Source organism: Cebidichthys violaceus, unplaced genomic scaffold (genome assembly GCF_023349555.1).
Source record: "Cebidichthys violaceus isolate CVI_PGR_0920_01 unplaced genomic scaffold, fCebVio1.0.p SCAF_13, whole genome shotgun sequence".
Classification (NCBI taxonomy): Eukaryota; Metazoa; Chordata; class Actinopteri; order Perciformes; family Stichaeidae; genus Cebidichthys; species Cebidichthys violaceus.
In genome coordinates this window covers 894759-921727 of record NW_027176296.1, presented here as the reverse complement: position 1 = coordinate 921727, position 26969 = coordinate 894759, and the positions used below count along the sequence as shown (strand labels likewise).

The window sequence follows — 26969 nt, the reverse complement described above, 5'->3', positions numbered from 1 at the left end:
AGCAACGGCGGGCGGAGACACCCAGGAAAGACTTCAAGTGTGAATCTCATGAGAGACACCTTCAAATCTTACTCGCAACTAAATAATAAGCAACAAATCTGTCTCTGTGCTGGACAACCCCTTTAACAGAAGTCCCCTTTAAATGTTTTATCTCATGTAACCTTTAACCTCCCTCTTGAGATCAAAATGTATTTTTGATGAGAGCTCGAGGAAATGTGAAATGTTTAATGACTTATTTCCAAAACGTTTTTTTAAAATTGTTTTGCTTCCTTAACTGGCTAATTTGTTTGTTTTGTCACTTGCCATAGTAGGAAAAGTACAAGTGTTATAATTAACATAAATTATGGCTCTTTTCTACTCAAGCGTCCCAGTTAGCCATGACAGTGTGTCCACAGCGATCCATCATGCAAAACACCAGGACCCTGAAACTGAAGCAGCTAAATGGAATTCGGCCATCATTCACTTTATCATTTACACCCATTCTTTTTGCTACTGCCACATGTTAAAATCTCTTCTGTGAAAACGGTATCTAACTATTTAACAAAATAATTGTAGGACCAGCATGCATGTGTGTGCATGTTATGTGGCTTCCTAACATGTACTCTGGCTCTGCGTTGTTCACAGGTGTTCATTCCTCCAAGCATGTCTGATGGATTAACAGCTGCCGTCACTACCAAACCGTTGGCACCCCCAAGATCTGACATTACACACATTGTGATATGACAGCTGCATGCGCGCGCGCGCGCGCGCGCGCACACACACACACACACACACACACACACACACACACACACACACACACACACACACACACACACACACACACACACACACACACACACACACACACCATGGTATAACGCTGTGAGGACACTGCCATTTCTTCCAAACTACACAAATGCGTAGTAACAATAGAGCTTTATATTCAGCATCCTTCAGTCTACTAGAAATTAGCCAAGGGAAATTCTGAAATACTGAAAGGAAAAAAAAAAAAAAAAAAAAAAAGCAGCGACAAGGTAAGCGCTACACAAAAGCCAGAGAAATGAGAGTGAGATATTTGTTTGATTTTTACATGCCGCACTGCCACTGTCGTTAATATTCATATCCCTCCCCAGGGAGCCTTGTTTGAAAAATGGGACTATAGCAGCCCCCCCCATGTCACCGTCTCTCTCTCTCTTACACACACACACACACACACACACACACACACACACACACACACACACACACACACACACACACACACACACACACACACACTTGTTTGGAGTCTCATTGGGGAAGTACAGCCAGGCAGCGTCTCCCTCCTCCCGCCCTCTTTTTTTTTTTTCTTCCTTCACTTTCTCCCCAACAGAGAGTGATCCAGCTCGTCTCCTCTCTCCGTCACGCGGGTAATCAGCCTCTGCTATTTCATTTGGCTCAGTAATGAAAGCAATCCCAGTGCTTTTCACTGCAGCGCAGCCCAAATAATGAGGGCTGCCTCACCCCTCCTCAGCCACACCTCACCCCCCCAGTCCTCACCCTCTCCCTCCCAACCCTGCTGTCAGTGGATGAGGGAAAGCAAATGCGTGCATTTGAGTGTGTGGAGCACGCGATCTTGCCAAGTCCTTTGTGCCTCTCTTCCTTCTTTCTTGGTGAGTCTAATGAGTGTATTGCATAAAAAACGTGAATATTTTGGAAGTCTTTTCTTTTAGAATCAAACACCAAAAAAAAAAAAAGAAAAGATTTTCCTTTCTCAAATTGCTTTTGATTAGATTTTTTGAGGCGTAAAGAGGTGGAAAAAAAATACACAGTATTTCCTTACACCAGTCTGAAGATAAACATGATTGTGTGTAGCAGAATTTTGTTTTCCAGACAAATCATCTCCGAACCCCTGCTGGGGGGGTCCCAGCCCCCAGGTTGGGAACCACTGATCTACATAAAGATCTACATGTAGAATCAACACTGTGCATACAGATGAGATGCTTCAACACAGCGGGTAAATTATACATCCCATCATCTTTTTATTAGTGACAGAAACTGGCCATAATAATAATAATAATAATAATAATAACTAATACAACCCAGTAAATTTTGGATTAAGAAGAAATGATTCAAATATTTTTTCCATTTGTCATTTCCAATGTTCAGAAAGTGTTTGGTGGAAGTTGGCGCTCCTCTAAAATCCGTGTTTGCCACACAATGCTGCAACCAGGCAGCAGACATGGGAACCCATTCCAGATGGCAAGCGTTTAACTCAAATACAACTCACCAACGAGCAGAAAAATCTGCACTCAAATGTGTAGAAAGTGTGAGAGCGGCCGACAGTCACAAAGTTTGAGAGTTGGTTTAAGTGTGTTCGGTGTTTCCTGCATCTCTTTGCTTCAGCCTACAGCTCAGCTTACAAGCTTAACTTTAAGTCAGTGAGAAGACAATGACAGCAGTGACAGGTTGCCTTTTTTTTTTTTACAAACCCAGCATTGTTTAACAAACGCAACGCAAGCAAACGACAAGCGATCCAGGTCAGCGAGGTCAACACAAGTACCAATACAACACAGCGTCTCTGTTGCTCAGGAGCAACTAACAGCAAGTAACATGGAGATGTGTCGAGCAAATCCTCAACGTACAGCAGCATGACAGTGCAGAACAGACTGGGTGAAGACTAGCAGGTGCGGCTTTGTCTGGAAAAGCATCCGAAATATAACTGCTGTTGGTAAAAACCTTATATCTTTGAAAATAGCTTCTTTTTTTTCATGGAAAATGTAATTTGCCAACATTTACGACAGGGTCTCCTAAGCCCGAGGATGAAAAGGTTTTCTCATCTTATGCAGTACAATTTAATCTATTGATTCATATAAACATGAAACATCAGCAATAGTTTTTTTACCAGTGTCAATGAGGTGTTTTTTTGTGGAACAGCAGTAATTAAATCTAAATTTCCCATAAACTGGGGCATCAGTACATTCAGAATATACAGACTTTCTCCCAGCTCCAGCTCTGCTAACTTCTCCTGCATTTCAGTCAGCTGTGAAAGACGTGTAATAAAGTTCAGTTCAGTAAGGAAATATGAGAGAAAGAGAGAAGTTACAGCAAAGGCTGCTTAAAGTTCAGGTATTGCATTTCATGTGAATCGATCCCCTGGATGTTAGAGAAACTTGGCACAAGTACAACAGCAGTGGTGGGTGAGGGCATTAGCCCACGCCGTGTTGAATCATCAAAAGTAGTCCGGTTCTCTCTTCTTGTAGTTCCAGTCCAGCAAGAAGAGAGAACGGGCACTCCGCTGGGAAGATCCCGTCAGACATTCAAGCTTCACGTGTCCGATCACAAAGACGGCCCGGAGGTCCAGGAGGAGCGTCAGAGTGTCTGCACCAGAACGGGGAACAGCAAAGACAGATGCTCGGCGCCTCGGATCGGGAGTTTGTGCGTGGTGTAGAAGTGGATGACTTCTGGGATGGTCTCAAAGGGAGGGCTGTTCTGTCCCAGCACGTACTTGCCGTCTTTATACTGGGTGAACTTCATGTGCATGAAACCCTGGCAGCTCCTGTGGGGAGAAAACAGGAAGAAAGGCTTTATAATGGAAGGAGACAACAGAGGAAAGAGAGTGGGAGAGATGGATACATGAAAGTGAGAGAGGAGTGTAGGAGAGGGATGACATGAAATGTGGGGCACATAAAACGTCAGCCTTCCACACATTTTGTCACATAATGACACGGTGGAAATGACAGCCCGGATTTATGTTCACTTCTTTTTTTTTTCTTTTCTGGAGGACATGATTCCAACCAAGATTTAACACCATGTCACAAATTAGGAAGGACGGGACATTACGATGGATGAACGAGTGGTGTAACAGCACATGGTGGGAAAGACAAAAGCCAGAGTGAGAAAGACGAACGCTGGACTGTGAAAGTGGCTCAGCCGAGAGAACCACACTGGCTTCCTCCCTTTAAGTGATATTCAGCCACGACAGGACTTCCCCTTTAAGAGCCAGCCAGTCATGATATATGTCTAATTATAGAAGCAGAGAGAAAGAGGAGGGTTGAAGTCGGTCACTATAATTGTCATTGTTCTAGTCAACCAAATTACATTTTATAGAGAAGTTAAACCCCCAAAAAACACTCGCTGTGACTACAAACAGCCAAACAACAAGCAGTTTATGATTTGTTCCACTGGCCTCAAGAGCACCGAGAGCCAGATGCTTCATCACTCAGCGCTCGGAGTTGACAGCACGCTTTCATCCGGTCCTGTTTGTTTTGCGGACTCTATGTACCTCATGATACATTAAAGCGTATGAGAGCTCCTCCATAAATATTCATGTAGGTTTAATTCTGGCAGGCCTGTCTGTTTCAGTGCTGACTCACTTCGGAGTGGGTCTTCATCTCGTCTCCAGTGAACAACCATCATTCCTCTCGTTGTCCACGTTACTATCAAGTCTTACAGTAGGTGAGGTTCACTTTTTCCAAGGCTTGCTGCATTATTTCACATAGTTTAGCTGTTGATGTTACACAAGCTGTCCTTGCTGTAGGGTGCATTGACATCGCAAAGGTAGCGTCAGCAAACCACCAGCAAACCAGTCCCAACACCCTGATAAAGACCAACCTACTGTTTCTTTCCAGTCTAGACACAGACATGACTGAGTGGAGACATAAAAGCTACATTTCAATTTATTACAACTTGGGCCTTAATACAGTAGTTTTGCTTGCTGTTTCTATCTGCCATGATAACATAGTACCCACCAAAGTATTTGCCGATGTCTGAGGATCAAACAAACAAGGCATTGGTTTGTAACCATAATCTCTGAAGTGCTGTGTTTGGAGGTAAAACCCAAAGGATTACAGTGTACTTCACTCATCTGGCTGAAAGGCTTTGCTAGATGTTCGAAAGACAATAACAATTGGTACAAAAAAATAACTTCTGCACATTTTTCTTGAGAAATACACAAGTTTACAGTCTTCTATCCAGGCATACAAGACAAACAGAATGCAAGGGCACTCAAGTATACGTTCCAGTAAATGGCCCCGATGCAAAATACCCGACACAAGATAACACTCACGGGTATTTTAGTCCCTCGGCATGTGCAGACTACAGACATGGAGGACAAGGGCTAGATTGTGTCAGACAGTGGAATGTAAGGAAAGTGAAAGTAGGTCAATGTCTTGAAAGTGTGATGGAGTTATGACTACATATGAGTTTGGGTAATATTTTAGTGTTTATTTTTGCTTTTTTTTTTTAAACCGTCCTCTCTTCCAAATTAATTTAGCTGATCAGGAGCTTTGTTTAAAACCTGTATGATCATCAGATTGCTCTTGTTCACTTCTGACTTCTTTTTGGTGTTGTTCTGTTCCTCGATATCAGCGATGAACTATTATTACTGGTTAGATGGCCAAAACTAAGACAATAAAGGCTGTATGAAACCAAAGGTTCCCTTTAAGCCGATTAGAGATCTAAGCGGCTTCGAGTCTTTACAGATTGGGCAATGAAGGGCAGTCCCACATTCTAACCAAGCAAAATAACAGATTTTGCCATTTCATAAGAATTCACTACTTCCAAACCTCACATGCGCCAGCTGGGAAACCATTGCCAGTAGTGACCTTCTTGCTTGGGCAAGTGTGCATGTGTGTGCGCTTGTCAAACCGAATCTACTCATGTAAATGAGTAATGCATAAGCTTGTTTATATGTCACCCCCCCTCCCTTCCCTCCCAGATTCCCTTCTTGTGTGGCCCACAGAAGGCAATTCATATTCATTAGTGATTACGTGAGGATGATGTGTGCACTCAAGTGTGCTCTACCTGCCTGATTACCACTTAGACGGACCGCTGGGGCCACATAGGAAGGCCCCAGAGAGGGGCCAAGGATGGGGTGAGGACAGAGGGACGATGGATCACGACAGTAATTACAAGGGAGAGATTTGACCAGATAAGCAGTATTGTGCCCTGCAAATGAGTATCGAGAGAGGAATCGGTGCGGCAGTGTTCTTGAGTGGGGGTGATGGTGGAAGGGAGGGAGGGAGACAGAGGAGGGGGAGACAGATGGAGAGGTGTGGAGACTGCGATATGAGATCGGTAGCTCAGGTGGCTTCACACACACACACACACACAGACTTCTCAGTAGCAAGGCAGAATTTCTTTTTAATTTGCAATTAAATTGTAACACTGTTTATTGGAGAACAATACTGAAGGTGCACAGGTGTTTGCTTAGCTTGTTGTGGTAGGTCAGTCAGTGTGTGTGTGTGTGTGTGTGTGTGTGTGTGTGTGTGTGTGTGTGTGTGTGTGTGTGTCTTACCGTAGGGACAGAGTGTAGTCAGTGCGGTTGGTCTGACTGTTCCTCACCAGGTAGCTACATTCTTTACACAGCGTTAGCAGCGACTCTGCCTCCGAACGCGACAGCGAACCGTGGTACCATCTGATGGCCAACACACACACACACACACACACACACACACACACACACACACACACACACACACACACACACACACACACACACACACACACACACACACACACACACACACACACACACACACACAGTTAGATATGGAAAAAGGTGCTAACATTAAGCGTGATTGCAACACATATTTTTACACCTTTTGCTGCTGGATGTCTACACTGGCATAGAAACTCTGTAGTTGTTATTTTATCGATTTGAATCCAAAAGTTGATAATCAAGTGAGAGGTAATTATTAGTAGTATGAATGTTTCTAGAAATTCATTTTCAACACTTTTAGGGTAAAAAATGAATAATAAAGAAACAGCTTCTCTAGTCTCATTTTTCACAGCAGTACATTTTCAGTTCCAGTGGTAACACCATGGTGGAGAGTGTTCTCGCATCTGCGCTGACACACACTGCTAACTGTCTGTCCTTCAGCACATGGTCTTCAACGTTATAATCAAACAACACTTCTAACAAGACACAGAGTCTACAACCATGCTAGCGTCTCTTTGAAGCTTGCAGCAGCTAAATGCTCACAACAGTATGCTAACATGCTCACAGTGACAATGCTAACATGCAAATGCTAAGCAGCAGGTGTTTACCACGTTCACCATCTTAACTTAGCATGTAAGCATGCTAACATTTGCTAATTCACACTAAAAACAAAGTACAGCTGTGCCAGAAATGGCATTGTTTTTGCCGCTACATGAAAAGTTGAGGGATCACCAAGGTAACTACAAATCTCTTCCATAGTTTTGGAAATTTCACGAAAAACTACAAATGCCAACCTTGTGGTGGCGCTAAAGGAAAAATAAGGGAATCGCCTCTGGGGACCAGGAATATCTGTACAAAATATGGCAATTTATCCAGTAATTGTAAAGATATTTCAGTCCGGACCAAAGTTGTGAGCCAACCAACCAACTGACAGACAGACTGAAATTGTCATGCATAGAGCCTTTCCAATAGTGTAGCTGTAAACACATTCATAACAAAAAAAAATGCTATAATAATATACAGAACTGTTTGGGATAAACACAGCCGGTAAGCAACATAATTATATTCCTGCAGTGAAAATATTAATGAGATTTTCTTCGACATGACTTGGTGAGGTGTACTGAACGCTACAGGTCGACACTGATGCCGTTTCTGTTTAAAGCAGATCTAAAGGAAACTCAAAGCTCAAAACAGCCTCTAAGAGATCATCAGGGAGTAATGGGGCATAATAATCAACTGCCATCCTTAAGTGAATCTGTGCACATGTATCTGTTTGTGAGCACAACACTGTGTGCGTCGTGTGTGTGTGTGTGTGTGTGTGTGCGCGCTTGTGCTTGTGTGCTTAAGGGGTGTCATGTGCTTGGATTTCATTAGTAAAACGGCCTTTTATGTGCACAGAAAGAGCACATGAATTACACCAATGATGTCTGAAATTACAAGACCAAAGTAAATGCTTCCTTTTAATGTTCTGACTTAATTAGTTCTCATTCTAACCTTTCGCAGTTCTGTAAGCTCTCACCGCTGCTGCTTAGCCTAAACACATAACTGCTTCTTTTGAATGTGTCCGTGCCCTTAATAGATCAAAGCGGTGCAATAAAATTTAGTTTTTCATTTATTTGTGTACAACCCCTTTCTTCCTGAAATATAAAAAAATCAGTCAAATAAGAATGTATGATAATGTATGAGCATGGCATCCATGCAGAGACACTTACAGCCTGCAGAGATTAATAGTTTATGCTAATTGCGTTTACATGCACAAATAATTGCATAATTTATATTTGTTTGATGCAACATCTGAACTTAGAATAATGCTCCAGACAACATGCCTGGTTTAATCTTATGTTTCTGTGTCTTATTCCTTACAGTACTTGGACTGCCACATGTCTAACAATTTGCAGCCGATGTGAACTGTATGATCAGTACTATTACTGCTATTTTTCTTTCTTCATCCTGTACAATATTCAAGGTAATTAAATGTATGACAACAGAGACACTCAATCATTAACTATCAAAAGCCTCTGATTAACTTGATTAACCCTTAATTGGAGTGTGTGGCGTATATACTGTATACACTCAGACACATTCAAGTGTTAATGTAGCTGCTGTGGGTTTAACAGAAGACTGCATACATACACCTGCTTCTCCAGAGGCAGAGTAGGGTCCACTCTCTCCCCCACCATGGTGAGGCCTTCCTGCGGCATTCGAAACTTCATCCCCCCTCCTGCCAGCGGGCTGGACCTGGGCCCCGGCGGACGCAACCGATCTGTGGGTGACGAGGAGCGGTCCCACTCTGCGCCATCAAACTGCACTGTTGGCAGACGGGGACAGAAAAAATGAGTCAGAGTATTTACACAGTGCTATGATCAAAAGGGATTAAACCTCACAGCCAGATTTGGGTAAACACCAGACATCCGGCTATTGCGAAACCACGCATGCAGCCGAGAGCCCTCTCGTGGATGGGTCAAAGTATAGGACAGCAGGTCCCGACCTGACAGACTGCAAAACTATCAGCATCATCACAATTACCGTCATCAACATTTTTATGAGTCACAGAGGGCAGATAAGAGACAGGAAGTTGGCGTCTTCCCTGCTTGGCTCTGTTGCAAGTCTTTCACTACGCTGCAGATTACTTGATGTTGACGATACTGATTCTACTCTGGAGCAAATTACGTGTACAGACCAAAGTGTTATTTACCCCTTCTGCGCCTGATTTTGGTGAAATTCAATCTACAGAACTTGTAATTAAACATTAAGTGTACCGTAGCACTTCGAAGTACCTTAAAATGAACAAGGCAGACATCTTAATTTAGTGGGAGCTTTCCATGCGTGGTTGATGCAAGAGGAGAATGTGGTAATTTAAGAAGAGAGAGCTTTAAACCCCCCCCAAAGAACTGACAACACAACAAATGCAGCAGGCAGGGACAAAAGGCAAGGTGGTGCAGATGCAGGCCACAGGGGGGGGGGTGTAGGACAACAGCTGGGTCATGAAGGTCAGGGTGACTGCATACGCGTGTGTTGGCGGTGACTAAAGGGCGGCAGTAAAGGGGGAGGGGGGAGGGGGGAGGGTTGTGTTCAGGGTGGGTGGTCACCTGGCTCTCTGACTGGGGGCTCCTCCTCCAGCTGACCCACCGGGGCGGGCCAAGGCAACTCCGACAAGTCCCTCATTTCTAATAGAGGGAAGGGGAGCGGGGAGGAGGCGAGAGAAAAAAGGGAGCGACAGAGTGAGAAAACAGCAGATGGGCTCGAACAAAGTTAACTAAGGGAGGATATGTGAGAGAAGTGGTGGTGATTAAAGACGCAAGACAGAAATCAGGTGCAAGATTTCAATGTGAGGAGGAGAGAGTGAGCAAGAAGTGAGATGTGGAAGAGGTGGAAGATGGGGAAGCCCTGTTGAGAGGGTGCATGTGTGATTACATGAGATGTGGTGAGTAATTAACTATACCTCCTGTCATGAAGAAAAGGAATAAACTGTCTATTTGCTTCATCACGCTTGTAGAAAAAAACATCTTTAAACCCTTTATTTACATAATTTTTAACATGTGTGGAAAGACTGAAGAAGGCAAAGAAGATAAAACCAGAGAGGACATGAGAAGTCAGAGGCTGCATTATTTATAGTCATTTGAACAAATCTACTTTAAGAAACTGTCTCGTAGCAGTAGATGCAATGAAAACTAAAGGTGACTTTATGTGCACTGCAACCCACAGAGCAGTGAGACAGAGGAACAGCGGAGCGCGGGGGCAGAATAATGCTCCATTCACTGCCCTACCAACAGAAGGAGAGCAGCAGAAGGTTCACAAAACTGAAAATAGCTCATTATCTACCGTGGCAGGCAACCATATACTTTAACAGTCATTACTGCAGCCTTACACACACACACACACACACACACACACACACACACACACACACACACACATTATGCGATTTGCCAGTTCCACACCGTACATTCGGCTCCTGCTCACAGCGAAAACGGATTACAAAACAAATAAAAGGAAAAGTGGGGTGACGTCTTAATGAGCCGACAAATCCAAAGACCCCCCAGGCCGGCGACATCAAAGGCCATTTGAATGGGCGTTTGGAGAGAGACCCAAGCTGTACATACATGCCCCTCTCCCTCCCTGGTTAATTATTGAGCAGGCAGACACACTCCGCCACTTTCTCCAGCTCTCCGTGAATTATTGATGCATGGCGCAGTACAATGGCCCCATCTGGAGCAGCCCGCACCTCCGCTGAAGCCAGGATTAAAGTGTGGCCTGGCACCCCTCAATAGCAGACATGCACACACACACACACACACACACACACACACACACACACACACCTGACACCTCGAAACAACCAGCGCTGCCACACACTGCTGCCTTGTCCGCTCGCCACCACATCACGTTTCACACCTCTAATTTTCAAACAAAACTGAGAGTCACCTATTGGAAAGATAGAAGGGTGTAAATGAGAAGCACACAATAGCAAGTGAAGGGTAACAAGAAGGGAGAGAGAGAGAAAATAGAGACAGCCGAGACAATTTATTACAGATCAGAAATGTGCTCAGCCATCTGAGTGACAGATAAGCTCGGGTGGTGGTGTTACACAGACGGAGAGGGAAATTCCATCAAGATTCCTTTTCTTTGGCTTTTAGATGGCTGTTGTTCCTCTTAAGGAAACATTCCGTTTCGTGTTCTTGAATATTGTACCTTGAAAGTTTTATTTCGCTTTGCCAAAAAGTATGAGGTGAGATGATTTCAATTGTTTCCCCTGGCTTATCCCAATTGCTTTTTTTGGCTTTTGACATGGATATTTCAAACAATACATTTATTTCTGCCATCTATTTCGTTTATCTTGGCCATCTCACAATAAATTGTAAGACCGATCACTCAACCACCTGAGTTTCAAAACCATTCTTGGGGGTTTGGGTATTGGAAGTTCTCTTGTCATAACAACATTCAATGTTAAATCACAGCCTGATTGGATAAGTAGAATGAAATCCAGTAGATGACTGGATCCTTAAATCCATGATAAAAACCTTAAAAAGGTGCAGTCAGCGATTTTGTCAAAGTCAGCGCATATCTCCTCACAGTCTGCTAGCTGACCATTCTGTGTGTGAAGGGGAAAAAGGTGGTGTACACAACCCCGGCTCTGTAAATAGGCAACAAACTAAGTGGCTCGGACCGAGCCACACAACAACAATGTTCCAGCCAATCAGCAACAGGGGAAAGGTCAAGTATGTATAAAGAGAAAGGCAATACAATACAAAATCTATTTACAGTATTTGTTTGGCACAAATATCAACAATCAAGAATTGCTGACTCCACCTTTAATAGACTACTGGTGTAACTGGTGTCCGTGGCTAAGTGGAGAGCAGGGCTGCCTTTCAATCAGAGGGTCGTCGGTTCAATCCCCGGTACCTGCTCTGCTAGTCTTGGGGGTGACTAGCTCACTAGGCTAAGAGGGTTGTCTGGGAACCGGAGGGTCGGCAGTTCGATCCTTCGATCCTTGGCTTGACGTGAGCTGAGTCGTAGTGTCGTTGAGCAAGACACTGTCCCCCTAGCGGCTCCCCCATGGGCAGCCCACTGCTCCCTGGTACAGGGATAAATATAGTGTAATAAATAAAATAATACTTCTCAAATATCAAAATAATAATCACAAAAATGTAAAAGTGACCAATAAACAAAACTAAATGAAACAAACGACTGAAATAATCAGACCCATAACAGATGTGTGTGTCTGTGGCTCATGCTGTGTAATATCTGCTTCACGGTGTGGCTACAGCTGACACGTCGCGACCACGGCGATGTCCGCTCTGAGAGTCGGATTTGTTTTTCGTAGTACAACGTAAACCCTTTCCCAGTGTGTTTTCAGAACGTGAAAGTTAATTTTAACATTTTAGTAGTCAAAAAATGTCTAGTTCAGCATTCAGTTGCACTTAGCTCCACCCTCTTGTGTCACGTCTGGTTGCAAAAGAAATCAAGATGTCGACGGTCAAAATGCCGAACTCGAGGTATCAAAACTGTAGTCCACAAACCGAAGAGTGTTGTTACGGAGACAATGTCAACTTCTCATACAGTCTATGGTTCAGTCAGACCTGTTCTCCAGCGCTGGCAGTGTGGAGATAGGTCTGGATATGCAAGGCTAGATTTAGGGTAACCCACGTAACCCCTCCTAAACCTGCAGGCTCCACCATGATAACTGGGACTAGTGTCTTTTTTTTTTTTTTTTTATCCGGGAGAATTGGCCGCTCTCTCTACTGCAAAAGGCTGAACATACACACAAACACACACAAACCTTGCCTCAACTCCTCACTGATAACAAAAGGCTGAATACCAAGCTCTCTCTCTCTCACACACACACACACTCACACACACACACACAATCACGACATGTCACTCATTCACTAGAAGGGAACATCTGGCTTCCATTCACTTCTAATGGGAACCTGTGGATCTCTCATAGATAGCGGGCTATTACAAGACAATGAGATGCACTAATGGTTTACGGACAAAAGGCACACTCTCATCAGCGCTCACAGCCTAGGTTCATTATTTGTGCTTAATATTTACTCCACTGTATTCATTATGCTTAAACAAAAGGAGTGTTTTTTCCCCATCAGTTCGGTTTCCCATCTTAACCCAGCTGAAGAAACAGGCTACAGCAATTCAGTAATCGTTGGTCTGCCAAAATCCCACAAGCGCTGGTGCCTCTACTACCTGCTAGCAATTACCCGAAATGATGTGAGGGGGAGGGAATGACCAGACCTTTCTGTGTTGCACACAGGACACATCGCCTTGAGTGACAGATTACTGACTTTTCAAGCACACCAGCTGTTTTCTGTGTCCATGTAATAAAGGAGGAACAGACAAAGACAATGGAACAGCTTCATTAGGTCCATTAATGAAGACATCTGTTTTTCCAAACAGCCCTTGCATCACATCTTTTCTCCGCACACAAAGACCTTCTGCTGGGCAAAATGGTCCCCAGACAGACAATTAACACCTTATGCCAGTGAAGAAGAAGAGGAATTCATACAAGTTTCCTTTTAATAATATGCATCCACACCATTTAGATTTGAATTTCAAGCATCACACATTTCTTGACAGTCTTGTCTGTGTATTCATTTTCCAGGCATTCATTAAATCCATCCCTCTTTCCTCGTCGCAGCGCTTTCACCTTTCTTCCTCTAAGTGGGGCATTATCTCCCTTTCGATATTCCCTCGCTCCTCTCGTCTCTTGCCCTACTCTACTTCCATCACCTCTCCACCCGTCTCTCACATTGGGCGGCGAGAGTGAATCACGAAGGACAAGCCTTTTCATTAATGTCAGTGAAGGTTCACGCTGAAGGAGAAAGAAATGCAACAATGGGGAGAAGGAAGGGGCAGGTGAGAGGAAACGTGACAAAGAGAAAAAGGGAGCAAGAGTAAAGGAACAGAGGAAGCGACAAGAGTCCTTTCACTTTAACGGTAAATTGATGAAGAGGCTGGTCAGATGGAAATGGAAATCTTTTTTTTTTTGTGCGCTCACGTTTGTCTGCATGCACACACACACAAAAATACATTCCAAGGCCCCCACAGGGACATACACACATGTAGAACAGCCCAGAGAACCTTGTTCTGTCCTGTCAGAGCACATGTACCTCGACAACCAGGCACAACACACACAGATGCAGACCATCCGTCAAGGTGTCTTTGCAAGGTTTGCTAAACCAACCTTCCGTATCACTTTAAAGCACCCTTCAGCATCTAGCCAAAAATACTATTCACACAAGAATGGATAAAGCAATCTAATGTTCTGGATGCTGATCTTAAGTACACTAAACTTTTACCATGTTCAGCATCTTAGTTTAGCATGCCAACATTTGCCCACTAGCCCTAAACATAAAGGTCAACTGAGGCTGATTGCAATTGGAACCAGCATCACAAACAACCTGACTTGGTCGTCACACATCTCCATCCTGGTGAAGAAAGCTCATGAACGGCTGTATTTCTTAAGGAAACTTAAAAAGGCAAAATCCTGATGGGGACATGCATGTCTGTTCCAAATTCCATGCCATCAAATAGTTGTCAGAACATTTTACTCAAAACCACAAATGGCAACGTCATGGAGGCACTAAATGAAAAGTCAGGGGATCCCCAAAGCCAGTAGGATTCATCCTCTGGGCACCATGAATGTCTGTCTGGCAATCCATCCAGAAATTTTTTGAGACATCCTACCAACAGACATCGCTATCCCTATAGCAGTGCTGCTAGCATGGCTAAAGACTAAATGGCGGTTTCATTGTTTAGATTAAATCAATTACAATGTATCAAACAAATTGCCACAGAAACGGAAAAATACTATAGGATGACAAGGATACCCACTTTAACGTGTTTTTGTGCTGCAAACAGTTTGTCTGAACCAATTTAAAAGAAAAACACAAGCCTTTTGCTTTTATGACACACATTCATACTGGGGAGCTTCCCTGCAACAGCCCCTGTCTTTTGCTGTTGCCTAATGAGCAGCTGCACTGGAACAAGTGGAGGATAAGTGCTTTTCTCAATGGCACCATGATAGTAATTTCTAGGGGTGGAAATGTTATTCATTCATCCGTCCTCATCCAGATTTCCAGCTGATTTGCGACTCTCTAATCACGCTCACACTCCTCCATCTTTTGACAGCCATCATCTCCATCCAACGGCTCAAATCTCCTTCACTGGACTATAAAACTTACAAACATGAAACACCTGAAACATACATTCATCTGTTCATTAGTTGTTTCCATCAGAGAGACAATTAGATTGTGCCTTTCATTAGCGCACTAATTGGTGCCGAATGGTTGCGGAGCCAATCACTCTCCACTGGACTGTCTATTGACTTCCAAGAATTAATGACCGCTGTAATTTGAGTTGGATGGTGGTGACTGATGACAGCTTTCCAACGTTGCAATTAAAACCCACCGAACTGAGAGCAGTCCGACCCCTCAGGCACTGCTAGTTACACACTCACACAGCTGAAGTGGACACTGGAAAATAAATAAAAATGCTTTGGAGGCAAGCTTATTTCTGATACCATTTGAAAAATAGCCGTAGAATGCAATACTCACCCAGGCGATTACATTTAAGCATGGATAAGCTGTGAAAATCATAATTACAGAGATTCTCTTCAGAAGCGCTTGCATGAATGCAATGCACGCAAATCCACATACAATATGCACCAGCGCTCCTCCTTACCCCCCCCCAACACCCACACGCTCATTTGTGCCAACATGCACACAACCTCTTCTCACCCTTGAATTAGGGGGCCTGATAATCAGAGCTGGAAAACCTAGTTGAGAATCCACATGTGCATGCGCCTGTGTGAAGGTGATGATGAGGGGCTGCTGGCAGATTGCGAGGCCCCCCCTTTGCCCCCTGCAGCGGGTTATCTGAGTGAGTGTGTCACATCCACAGGGAGGGAGGGCCATGGGGACAGCCCCATCACCGCTGCTGCGTTGGCATACATACATACATACACATATATATATATATATATATATATATATATATATATATACACATATATATATATATATATATATATATATATATATATATATATATATATATATATATATATATATATATATATATATATATATATAGATGTGTTAGCAGATGACGGATTGCACCCTGCCACGATGGCCCCGACTCCCCCCTCCTCTCCCGTCACCTCACCTCGCCACAGCCCCCCCAACCATTAATTCTCCTCAAGGCCCCCTCCCCTCTGCATCACTGGGCCTCCACAAACAGCCATTGAGCTGCCACCAAACATACCATAACCTTGGACGTCCCTTTCCATTTCTCTCCAGCTAGCTTTCTCCACAGCCTCTCTGTCCATCTCTCTTTTTCTGCTCCGTCCTTCTCATCTCTCCCCTCCCTCACATGTGGGCCGTGCCTAGCAACGCAGAGTGGGTCTGGGAATATGGATTAAATGTGAGAATGGAAAACACTGTTTGTGTGTTTACACTCCAGTGCTTTGGTCTGCTCAGACAGACAGCACGCCAGCTCAGAGTGCTGACTCCAAATGGAAAAAACAAGGGGTCAGACGACTCGAGTCGCACAAGCGTTTCCCTCCACTGCGCTCTCTAATGGTACTCTGAGCACTGCTCTGCAGGAGCGCATGCTGTATTGTGGCACAAAGAGGAAAAGCTGGGGAGGAATAAAGCGACAGATGAAGCAGGAATGAGCGCTAAGTAGGCGAGGGCTGATATTGGCTTTTAAATTAACTGTCATGCGTCACCTTTTGAAATCACCTCCGCTCTCAAATAAGTTACGGAGTCTCTTTGCTGCTCCTCTGCTTAATGCGATTACAGCCTGAACATGGTGTGAATGTCTTTGTGTGTGTGTGTCTATGTGTGTGTGTGTGTGTTCAGACAATGGTGCGCTGACCATGACTCTCTTATTAGCACTGGATTGGTCATGCACACGCAGGCATGTAATTAACTGAGAAGAGAGAGAGAGGGGGGGGGGGGGGGCACACACAGGAGGGAAGAAGGGAAGGAGAGCGGAGAAAGGAGGGGAGTGCGTACGAGGTTTGGTTGATTTATTATCCCTTCACCTTGACCTCGGTGACTTGGAGATGCAGCTCAATTAAGCCGACTTGGCCTTGCATGCCTTACACTGATCCACTCCTAAATGACCCATCAGTCCAGTTCTGTTTCCCTTTACCCCTCCGTTTCTCTCATTTCTACTTCACTCTCCTCCTCCAATTATATTCAAAACATGGAACGTAATAAGGTTTGGGATGTGACATGCACCGTCTGAAAAATAAGAATCATGCACTGCACCAATTATTTTAGAAACACTTCTGATAATATGAGGATTATGAAAATAAAGGATTCGTTCCTCTGCTAACCTTCTCTTTGTGTCGTCTACTGTATCTCTCTCATGCATACATACACATACACAAGACATCGCTGACAGCTCTAACGATCATCTCAGAGGTTGTTGTTGTGACTGTGGTCCGTCATATGTGAGAGAACAATAAATCAATGGTCAGCAGAAGGTGTTTAGATGCAGTAAAAGAAGCGGAGCGATATGTGTTATTTGAGCTGAGACAGTGAAGGTCACAGCACTCTGTTTTCTGTAGTGATGGGGGTAGACTCTACATTAAAAGGTCAGGACAGTAGACGAGCATTTCACTATGTAGTGATAGCAGCATGGCTCTCTGTGTGCTCCTGGCTTTGACCTTTAAAACAGCCCTTAGCCATTTTCACAAATTCTACTGAATAATTAAAATTTTTCTAGTTTAAAAAGCACATTTTCTGAGATATGTCTTATGCTCGACACCCAGAATCTCCAGGAGTTGTACAATTGTCTGTGCAGTAGGTGGTAGGGATTCAATGTTTGGCTAAAAGACACTTTACAATACAGTGGATGATTGCCAATATGGGGGCATTAAACCGGGTGTTCAGTTAAAAATGCTTTTCCTGCAAACTGCTTAGCCATCCTAAACATTACAACCTACATTTTTGCTAAAAGCTTATATTCTGGGACGCTCTGAATATCGATTTAAATATGCAATGAAGCATGATTCAGCAGCTCCACGGTCTAAAATGTATTCATGAATTGATTTCCTGTATAATTCTGACATTTCTCAGAACAGCTGCCATGTTTTCCAGTTTGAAAATTACAAGCAAAGACCAGTGACAGTCCAATCAGGTGAGGGAACTTCTAATTAAAAGACAGCTTATCGATTATCTCTTGTACAACCTTCATAAGGTCGCTACATCTAGGTGGCTTTTGCCAGACTATTCTCCTCCCTGATATTTATTGACTGTACTGTAAGAATATTGTCATAATCTTTACAGTTACCTGCAAAAGCTTTGGAGATGTGATCCTTCTTCCATTCCCAGGGTTGGTCATACTCATCAGCCGGTCTCTCGTCGTCTTGCGGCAGCCTGCTGCTCTCCTTGCTCTCCTCCTGAGGTTCTCCGTACAGCAGGCCCGGGCGCTGGCCTCGCTCATCCTCATAGGGCGTATCGTAGAGCTGCACTCCGCCCCGCGACCGTCCTCCTCCTGGACCGCGCTGCAGCTCTGTTGATGCACATGCAAAACAACACAGATTCATACCCCGACACATGCCAGTACGCACAAATAAAAAGAAATCTTCTTGGATGCGTTACCAGTCTGCAAGAAACAGGCAACGTTAAGTAATCATATTTGCCAGTAGCAATGAAGTTCCCTAAACAGAACAGTGACATTATTCTTCAGTCAAAAGAAAAAGCCTGTAGAGCTCTGGCATGACTTGAATTAGAGGAGAGAGAAAAAATGTTGTTTGCACAGCTTCCCGTGGGCTCAGGATCTCATATAGGGGGCTTAATAAGGCCTTGGGCTAGATGCTGAGTTGCAACACGTTAGACAAACTCCTCCTCCTTTCTCTCGTCCACCCGAAATCCCAGCAGCAATCTAGCACGGCTCACAACAGCATCCATGTTCCCTCATTAACATTTTCATCACTTTCTCAGTGGGCTCCAACCGGGAAATGTTTCTCAGCACCTGCAACTGTTGTGTGGAGTCAAATATGGCCATGAGATAAAAGGCTTTAAGATTATTGACACAAGAGGATGAAATCTGATTTCTAAATGCATCAAAAGGAGCCTCTAGGCTGCAGCAGCGATGGCGCTTTGATATGTTGACCTCAAAAATGTACCCTTTAAAAAAAATACAGGTGGTACAGAAGAGGAAAAAATGAGGGGGAAAAAGAAGGAGTTGGCATCTTTTGTGCACACAGCCGGCAGCCTCGCAAAGGAGGTGCACTCACATGAGAAGGGAACAGGACTAAACAGAAGAGTCCCCTGGTGAAAGGCAAGGAAAAACTTTAACCTTCACACGACAAGACACCGCTATTGGAGCGGCCCTGTAGTCACCATGGCGACAAAGTGGAGGGCTCGGGGAAAGGCCCCGAGGTTGTGAAAAAGAGGGTGGAGGGGAAACGGAGAGAGGAGGAGGAGCAAGGCGAGGGAGGAGGGATAGAGGAGGCGGTGGGGGCGAGGAACAGGAGGAGAGGGAAGAGTAAAAAGGAAGCAGTGAGGAAGGGGAGGGGAGGATGATGGGAGAAAAGGACAAGGGAGGGAGGTGAGGGGGGGGGAGGTCTGTCAGCGTTTGATGTTAAGTCATTGAGACAGAAGCACAGCGGGGCTGAATGCTGCTCTACCTGCGCTGGGAACCCACGGTGTCAGCGACAGCCTGGAGATGGAGAAGATGAAGGCAGAGAGATAAAAACAGGCGGAAATAAAAATGAGAAATTCATAGGAAACATGATGGAGGAAAAACACAGGAAGGGTGGGGGGCAGAAAGACAGAAAGGTGAAACAGATTGAATACTGAGGAGAATGACGACAGGAAGTGTTTAGGCATACAGATGAATGTCAGAGCTGGAAACAGACACCGTGAACTAAACTATAAGCACTGGAGATGTTTTTTTCCCCTCTAAATGTACAGTCAAAAAAGCAGACAGGTGTCTTTTGAGAACAGTCTTTGTGAGAGATAATTACTATCCCGATCTCGAGTCGGTCTTTGCCGCTCTGCTGTGTTTTTTGATGAGCAACAGCAGACAGAGACAGACAGACAAAAGCAGGCAGACAGACAGCCCTGGAGTGACGGGCTCAATTCAAAGTCAATGAAAGCGCTGAGACAGACAACGCTTTGCCAAACGCTCTGCAATCACAGCTCGGAATCTAATCTCCCCAGCTGCAACGAGAAAAGATTTTGTTCGAGGTTTCTCAATTAGGCAACTGAAGCCCGATGAACTTCATTTGACCACCAAAAAAAGCCAGCAGAAAGTGACAACAGACAGAGGACCGGACATAGTTTTTGCTACAGGACAGATTTAGAGGGAAAGCCAGACTCCCCTCAGGGCCGGGGAGAGCCCTCCAGATGAAGTGAGAGAATGGAGGAAGGGGGGGGGGGGGGGGGGGCTTTAACACTAAATCGCTGGGACAGAGCAGAGAGAGTGCGAGGGAAAGGGGCAGACAGAGATGTTATGGGAGGAGAGACAAATGGAAAACAATAGATGTGAGCTAGATGATGTGGGAGAACCTCACAAGGGATGAGGGAGGGTCTGAGACGGGATACTAGACGCCTCTGAAGGGATGTTTCACGAGGCTGAGAGCGTGTGACGGGCTAAAAGCACGGTGGAGTGGACAGGTCCAACTAATGTAGAACTGTCTACCAACACATTGAGTCATTAAACTGGAATTACTGAGCAATACTGCATTTAACACCAGTGATCCTACAACAAAAGACAATATGGAAATGTGGATGCAGTATTCTGCAACTGCAGAAACACTTCACTATAAAAAAATAAAAAAAGGAAGGGCGATAAAGACTGAAGAAGTCATTGATCATCTCAGGGTTGTTCATCAAAAAGAAATTGCTGACAGATTTAAGATCAATGACGACACTTCATGCCAGTTATACGAGATGGTGCGCCTGAAAAGCAATATAACAGCAGACTGGGTTTTATGTCAGGTAAGAAGTGTGAATTTAACCCTTCAGGATGTTCCCTTACTCTCATATTATGAAGGCAATTCTGATTAATTAAGCAATTAATTATTGGATGGGTTTACGACATGTGGAGATAATTAGCAGAGAGAACTATAATACAAAAAGGAAGCAGGAGAGGGAATGGAACTAAAACACCGTGCCTCTATGATAACAGTGTGGGTCACTGAAACATTATAATACTGATAAGACACTGACTGATGAGTGCACTGACCGGTTATGACCCTCTGGGCCTCATACGGCTCCATGTAGCCGTTGTTCTCACAGGGAACAGGTCTGAGATCTGGCTCTGGCCTGTGGTCCATGCGAGCGTCGAACGGGTCAGAATAATCTGTGTCGCCTGCCAATGGAGCAGACGGCACCACCTAAAGGACAAAACACACGACTGATGAAGAGGAATGGGTTTGGTTACAGAACATTAACTTGTCCTTGTTGGAACAAAACGTCACCATTGACATTCATGCAATAAATGCAAACCAATTTCTAATGTTTTGCAGACACCGAATTCAAATCACAGATTTCTGACTTTCAGCCAGCGTTTTATAAAAGCTGTCATTCAATCACACTTTTAAAACACTTGAATTAAAGCATCCTAGACAATAGCTCATCAAGACCAAAGATGGAGAGAGCAGCGCAACACTCTTAACAAAGCAATCACATCCTCCCTGAATGGAGCGTTAACTATATGTTTGGTTACAGACAAAACGCTTTCGGTATCATCAAGTCACTAATTTGCATCTTTAGTGTGCGACATCGCAAAACCATACCAAAGCTATAGCAGCTATACAATGTAGTTCCCTCTTAAAACCCTTGAAGAAGGGACTGTATTGCATGTTCGTTGCTATATTTACATGCAATGCAGCAAGAAACCGTCCTGTCTGAGGATCATGTGTTTTTTTTTTGCTGTGGGAAGAGAACACAGAGTGTAAAGAGGGTGCTGGTTGCACAGGAGGAAAACAGTGATCAGCTGGCACACTGACAGCTACACGGGCAGCCATATGGTCACAAACACACACACACACACACATGCATGTGCATATACCTATAAACACATACACATTTTGGCAAAGGGCTCTCCTCCCATCTCTTTCTCTCTGACAAAGGGAATCGCTGTCGCAAAGGCTCGCCTCCTAAATTCCTGCTAGACGTGCACGCGCCCTCGCTAAATTACATTTTAATCCCATGTTGATTCTGTAACAGGTTATCTATCGATGCACAGGAATCTGCAATGTAAATTAGAGTGCAGTTGTTCCCACAGACCCTGGGAAATTAATGAGAGCAGGAGGGGAGCGGGGTGGGGGGGGGGGCTATCGACTGGAGTTAAGACTATTACTTCAATCCACTTCAGGACTTTCGCACTTGTAGCATTTTCCACGAGCCGAGTCATGGATTTAACTGCAGCTATGAAAACCCTCAAATACTCCTTAACTTACTCAACATATGTGAGCTGAATCAACGTGAGGACCATTTCCTTGTAAAAAAACCTTTGCTTCCGCTCCAGTCGCTCGGTCTCAACATCTGTTTGCCTTTGTTCTTCGCAGTAGCCGCGTATGTTCTCTACAGCACGACATGCACAGTACATGGCCGGAAAAGCACTGCAGTCCTGATGACACCGACAGCCCCGCGGTATAAATCATACCTCCCCGTGGCCCTTGGCATATCATCGTACCCCGTACTGGATATGGCCCCTCACATGTGCCCATGCGGGGGTCTCTCTCGGCTTGGAAAACTAAACCTCATTTATTATTTATGAAAGGACATAAACTCAAGGGACTGTGACCCTCTCCGACTCAATGGTCCGCTCGAGCCATCAATAATTCTTTCTTCCATCTAGGGTAGCGAATTTATGTGGCGCTTGGGATGTAATGTGATTTATGTAAACAATGCATATTTGAGACACACATTACTAGTCACTTGCTTATGGATTCTGATCAATAAAGCTGTCACGGTGATGGAAATGGGATGAGAAGTAGGAGAGTGTTTTTTCTATCCTTCATCACTTACTTGCCTTCCCTTCGTGCCTCCCTCTCACTTCCTCATAAAAAATAAAAAACTGAATTTGTCATCACCCGCTTTTTGCTTACACACACACACACACACACACACACACACACACACACACACACACACACACACACACACACACACACACACACACACACACACACACACACACACACACACACACACACACACGCGCTGAGAATCTGAAGGCTCTTACAGGCTCTTGCTGGTCCTCTAAAGAGACAGTGCTGAGGAGGATCTTGGTGCGCCCCAGCTCCTGGGAGTCCACTTTGATCAGTCTGTGTTTGGGGGACTTCACGTCCACACTGGATGACTTCATGGGAGACCCATACACAGGTGTGGCGGGGTCAGAGGTCCCAGACTCGCCCCTGGACCTGTTTTCCGAGTCCTCGTAGGGATCCTCGAAGTCCAGGTCCCTCTGGAGCCGGTAGGCTTTGAGGATCTCGCTCTCCGTGTAGTCTGGTGTGGGCGGCTGCGGAGGCACCTTCCTGCTGCCAAAGCTCAGGTAGTCTTTCAGCCACTTGGCCATCGCAGCTCTGCTTCCAACTGTGCTGGTGCTGGTGGAGGGGGAGCAGGAGGCTGCAGGGGGGCAAACAGGGACATGGGAGTTATTGCTTGGTCTTAATTCTGATGATAGTGTGAGCTATGAATTGGATTTGTGCTGCGTTTTTTTTCTGAAAATCATCAAAAATATAGACGTTAATTGTTGATCCTTTCATGATATCTGTGACGATCAACTTGCCACTGACAGAAGAGCCTCAAGTGTGCGTTTACATGCACTCATGTGCCATTAAACTACACCAACAGCTGGGCTTTACGCACTCCTTTTGTTTTACTCAGGGAGCAATAACGTCTGGCATCTGGACTTTGCCCAAAGGCTGCGATTACAATTCACACTCCTGCAATAAAGTCTGACGTTGACATGCTGATAAAAAAAAAAAAAAAAAGACAAAAGACTGAAAGTAAATATTAAAGCAATGAGGAATCAAAGAAGGCGTGTTTCAAATTGAAACGTCGTATTATTTGCTTTAATTTAGTGATTTAACAAACATTAAAGCATGGTTAGTTTTGGCACAGACGTTTTTGGAGAGCTTTAAACGCAAGATAAAAATAACCAGTTTTTTTGTTTTACTTTCAACCTAAACAGTCACTAAACACTGGATTGAATTACTAGAGAGCGCTGCGCTGTGAACGCGCACTCACTTACCAAACCTATTCAGTCCTTCAGCCACTTTGAACGCTTTATTCCGCGTTTCTTCATGTCGAGCACAATAAAAGCGGCACAGAAAAGTGACAAACCCTTCCACTGCTCGAGGTTGGTTTTTTTATTCCACAAAAAAAGGAGACAAGAAAAACGGAAGCTTTTCTGGTACAAAAACAAAAAAGCACTGAAACCCGCCGGAGTTCCTCCAACGACTGACGGCAAACGTGCGAGTGAAGAGAGCGACTACAGCTTCGAGAGCAACTCAACGGAGCGGTTAAAGGGGAGGCGCTTCAGTCCCAGCGGAATATCCCTCTATTCCCTTTCGCAGTCAGCCGACCGTTCATTCATTGAAATATCTACACATCACACCGCCTGCAACTAGAGATACATCCTCTTTCAAAACCACTATAGCTGCTGAAAGGGGCAAGCAAACGAAGAAACCGAGGAGGGGAAAAAAAAAATATTTAAAAAAAAAAATCAGCTCGCACGAAATGTGCTCCAAACGTGCATTATTGATTCGCATGACATCACTGGAGAATGTTCCTGTTTTAGCTTCACTGAAGGTTTTTCAAAAGGATTTTTTTTGCAGTTTTCCCCCTAAAAATAAGCTGAAGCCTGAAGGGGGAACAAAACTGTTATCCTTTATAAAAGGGTTTGGTGGAGTAAGGGAATCTCATCATCATCTGGGAGATATGAACAGTGGAGTTTAGACACAAAAACATTAGTTATTACAGAAACAAGAGGACAACAGCACTGAGGCCTGTGCACTCTGATTGAAAACTAATGCATCTTGGGTTGAGTGTGGGTTTTCATCCCGTCTTGTGTGTGTGTGTGTGTGTGTGTGTGTGTGTGTGTGTGTGTGTGTGTGTGTGTGTGTGTGTGTGTGTGCGTGCGTGCGTGCGTGCGTGCGTGCGTTCATCCTCTCACAGATGTCCCATTAACCGTGTAGTCCAGGCTGGTAAATTGGATTGTGTGCTACAGTGGGTACAGCCATCTAAGTCCGTTAAAAGACCGTAAATGCCTCCTTCTTTACGACACTCATGAGCTCACTTTCTCCCAGGGGCGGGGAGATGGGATGAGGTCATTGTGCTACAACCCACTCCCACCACAACCATCAACATTATCCCATCAAGACCTTCACATCTTCCTCCTCCTGCCTGCTCCAGTGTTCACCAAGTGCCGACTTCACACCCAAAGGGGGGGGCGGGGGGTCACAAACAATTCCCAGTCTGTTTCTGAGGGAGGCCTGAGGGTATGTGATTGTATGTGATCTTGCAGGTCCCTGCAGTCTAATTTAAACCATTTATAGCAGTGAAGTTGTAAACTTGAAGACACGATCAATTTCATGACATCAGCCAATAAAAAAAAAAAGGCATGATGTCAAATTTGTTTGGAAAAGAAGTTCTCCAGGGTAGAAAGCCCCTCCGGACTCCTCGACCCGTTTAATGTCTCCTTCTTGCTGCACTAAAAAGATGCTTTTTAAAAAAAAAAACATCAACAGAACAAGATTGTGGGAAAACAAAATCTTGTGGGAACAAGATTGATACATAGTGAGACCCTGTCATTAGCATGCGGGAACAAGATCAATAAGATGCGTTACAGGTCTTATCTTCTGGGAATGATACAGATCTTGTTGGCACAACATGGGACCTTGAGACAAGATCCCATACGATAATAACGTCTTCCCACAGGCGAAGATCTTTTTCTTCAGATGTCAAAGAAATACCATTTTCTGATTTTTCTCCTGCCCTTTCTTTGCCATTATTTCCTACCTTTGTTTTGTATCTCTTGTCACGAATGTGATCTTCCTCATCTTCCCCCTCCACACAGCTACACATTCCTGTTTTTCATCTGCACACTCCGTTTTAATACCTCCTCTTAACCCAGTAACATATTGTTTCCATCCTGGCTATATGGTGAGAGCCAGAACTGTATGGAACAAAAGATTGTTAACTGAGCAAGGGATGCAAAATCAGAGGCGGAGAGAGCGAGACTGTCAGACTCAGCGAGAGGAAGACACATGGAGAGCACAGGGGAGAGAGGAAAACAGAAATGGAAAAATCAGGATCTCTCCCGCAGTGAGAGATCATCACAAACAGGCAGACAGACAGGTATTAAGTCGTTGTGTGTTCCTTTCAAAATAAACACTGTTTCATAGGAGCCAAAAGTGTAATTGAATCAAACCGAAAACAACAAGGCGCAGTGGAATATTTCAGATAATTAATAAGACTCCCTCATTATAAAGGGCTAAATATGGATGTGACATTTTCTCTAAACTTTCAGTTGTTGCTTTTCTTTAACAGCATCATGAATTACACAATCATGCCGTAGACATTCATGAACAACCTGACACACATCAATAAAAGTTATCCTCTAGAGTCATGCATTTAATTTGCATATGGCCGTGAAGAGTCTCTCGGTTGAATTTAGGGGTTGTAAAAGAAGCTTCACAGTTGAAAGAATCATTTCTGTAGTTTTCCTCTGCTGTGCATTTACTGCCCTCCTTTGGTGGCTAGTGTGTATTACATGTATCGTTTCTATTTTCTGATAACAACAGAGGAGAGTCTAATTTGACTTAATAGTTTGGGAAAGTAATACAAAAAGAATACAAGTTTGGGAAAGTAAATGAGGTAAATAATAACTTAATTCGTATCCATTCACGACCAATAACCGTGCAACGTGGATGAAAACAAAGGAGTTAACGCCAGAACTTCAGTAAAATATCTATTTACTAAAGTATTTAAGCCCACTAGCACCCAACATCGCAGAGTAATATTTAGTTAAGCGCTGCATCGAAGTATTGTATTCATTTTTTTTTTAACTCACC

The 26969-nt window shown here is 44.2% G+C and overlaps 1 protein-coding gene across 2 annotated transcripts; it reads right to left on the bottom strand.

The window, feature by feature from the left end:
* Positions 1-1554: 1554 nt before the first annotated feature.
* On the bottom strand, positions 1555-24379 carry shdb (Src homology 2 domain containing transforming protein D, b). Of its 2 annotated transcripts, XM_068707236.1 has the most exons (8): positions 24146-24379; positions 23135-23517; positions 21128-21278; positions 18224-18445; positions 9493-9570; positions 8537-8711; positions 6260-6379; positions 1555-3520 (listed from the first exon to the last, which is right to left on the bottom strand). In XM_068707236.1, the coding sequence occupies exons 2-8, from the start codon at positions 23465-23467 to the stop codon at positions 3334-3336; spliced, it is 1266 nt and encodes a 421-aa protein (XP_068563337.1). In that variant the 5' UTR covers positions 23468-23517; positions 24146-24379; the 3' UTR covers positions 1555-3333. The 2 variants fall into 2 exon arrangements, with proteins under 2 accessions (XP_068563337.1, XP_068563338.1); XM_068707237.1 differs by lacking the exon at positions 9493-9570.
* Positions 24380-26969: the final 2590 nt, after the last annotated feature.

Coding starts and splice junctions, on each gene's coding strand:
- shdb (XM_068707236.1), bottom strand. CDS start 23,467: ATGGCCAAGTGGCTGAAAGACTACCTGAGCTTTGGCAGCAGGAAGGTG. Junction 9,571..18,223: donor CATCTCCAAAGCTTTTGCAG/GTAACTGTAAAG, acceptor TCCCTCTATTAG/AAATGAGGGACTTGTCGGAG. Junction 3,521..6,259: donor GACTACACTCTGTCCCTACG/GTAAGACACACA, acceptor TTCTCCCCACAG/GAGCTGCCAGGGTTTCATGC.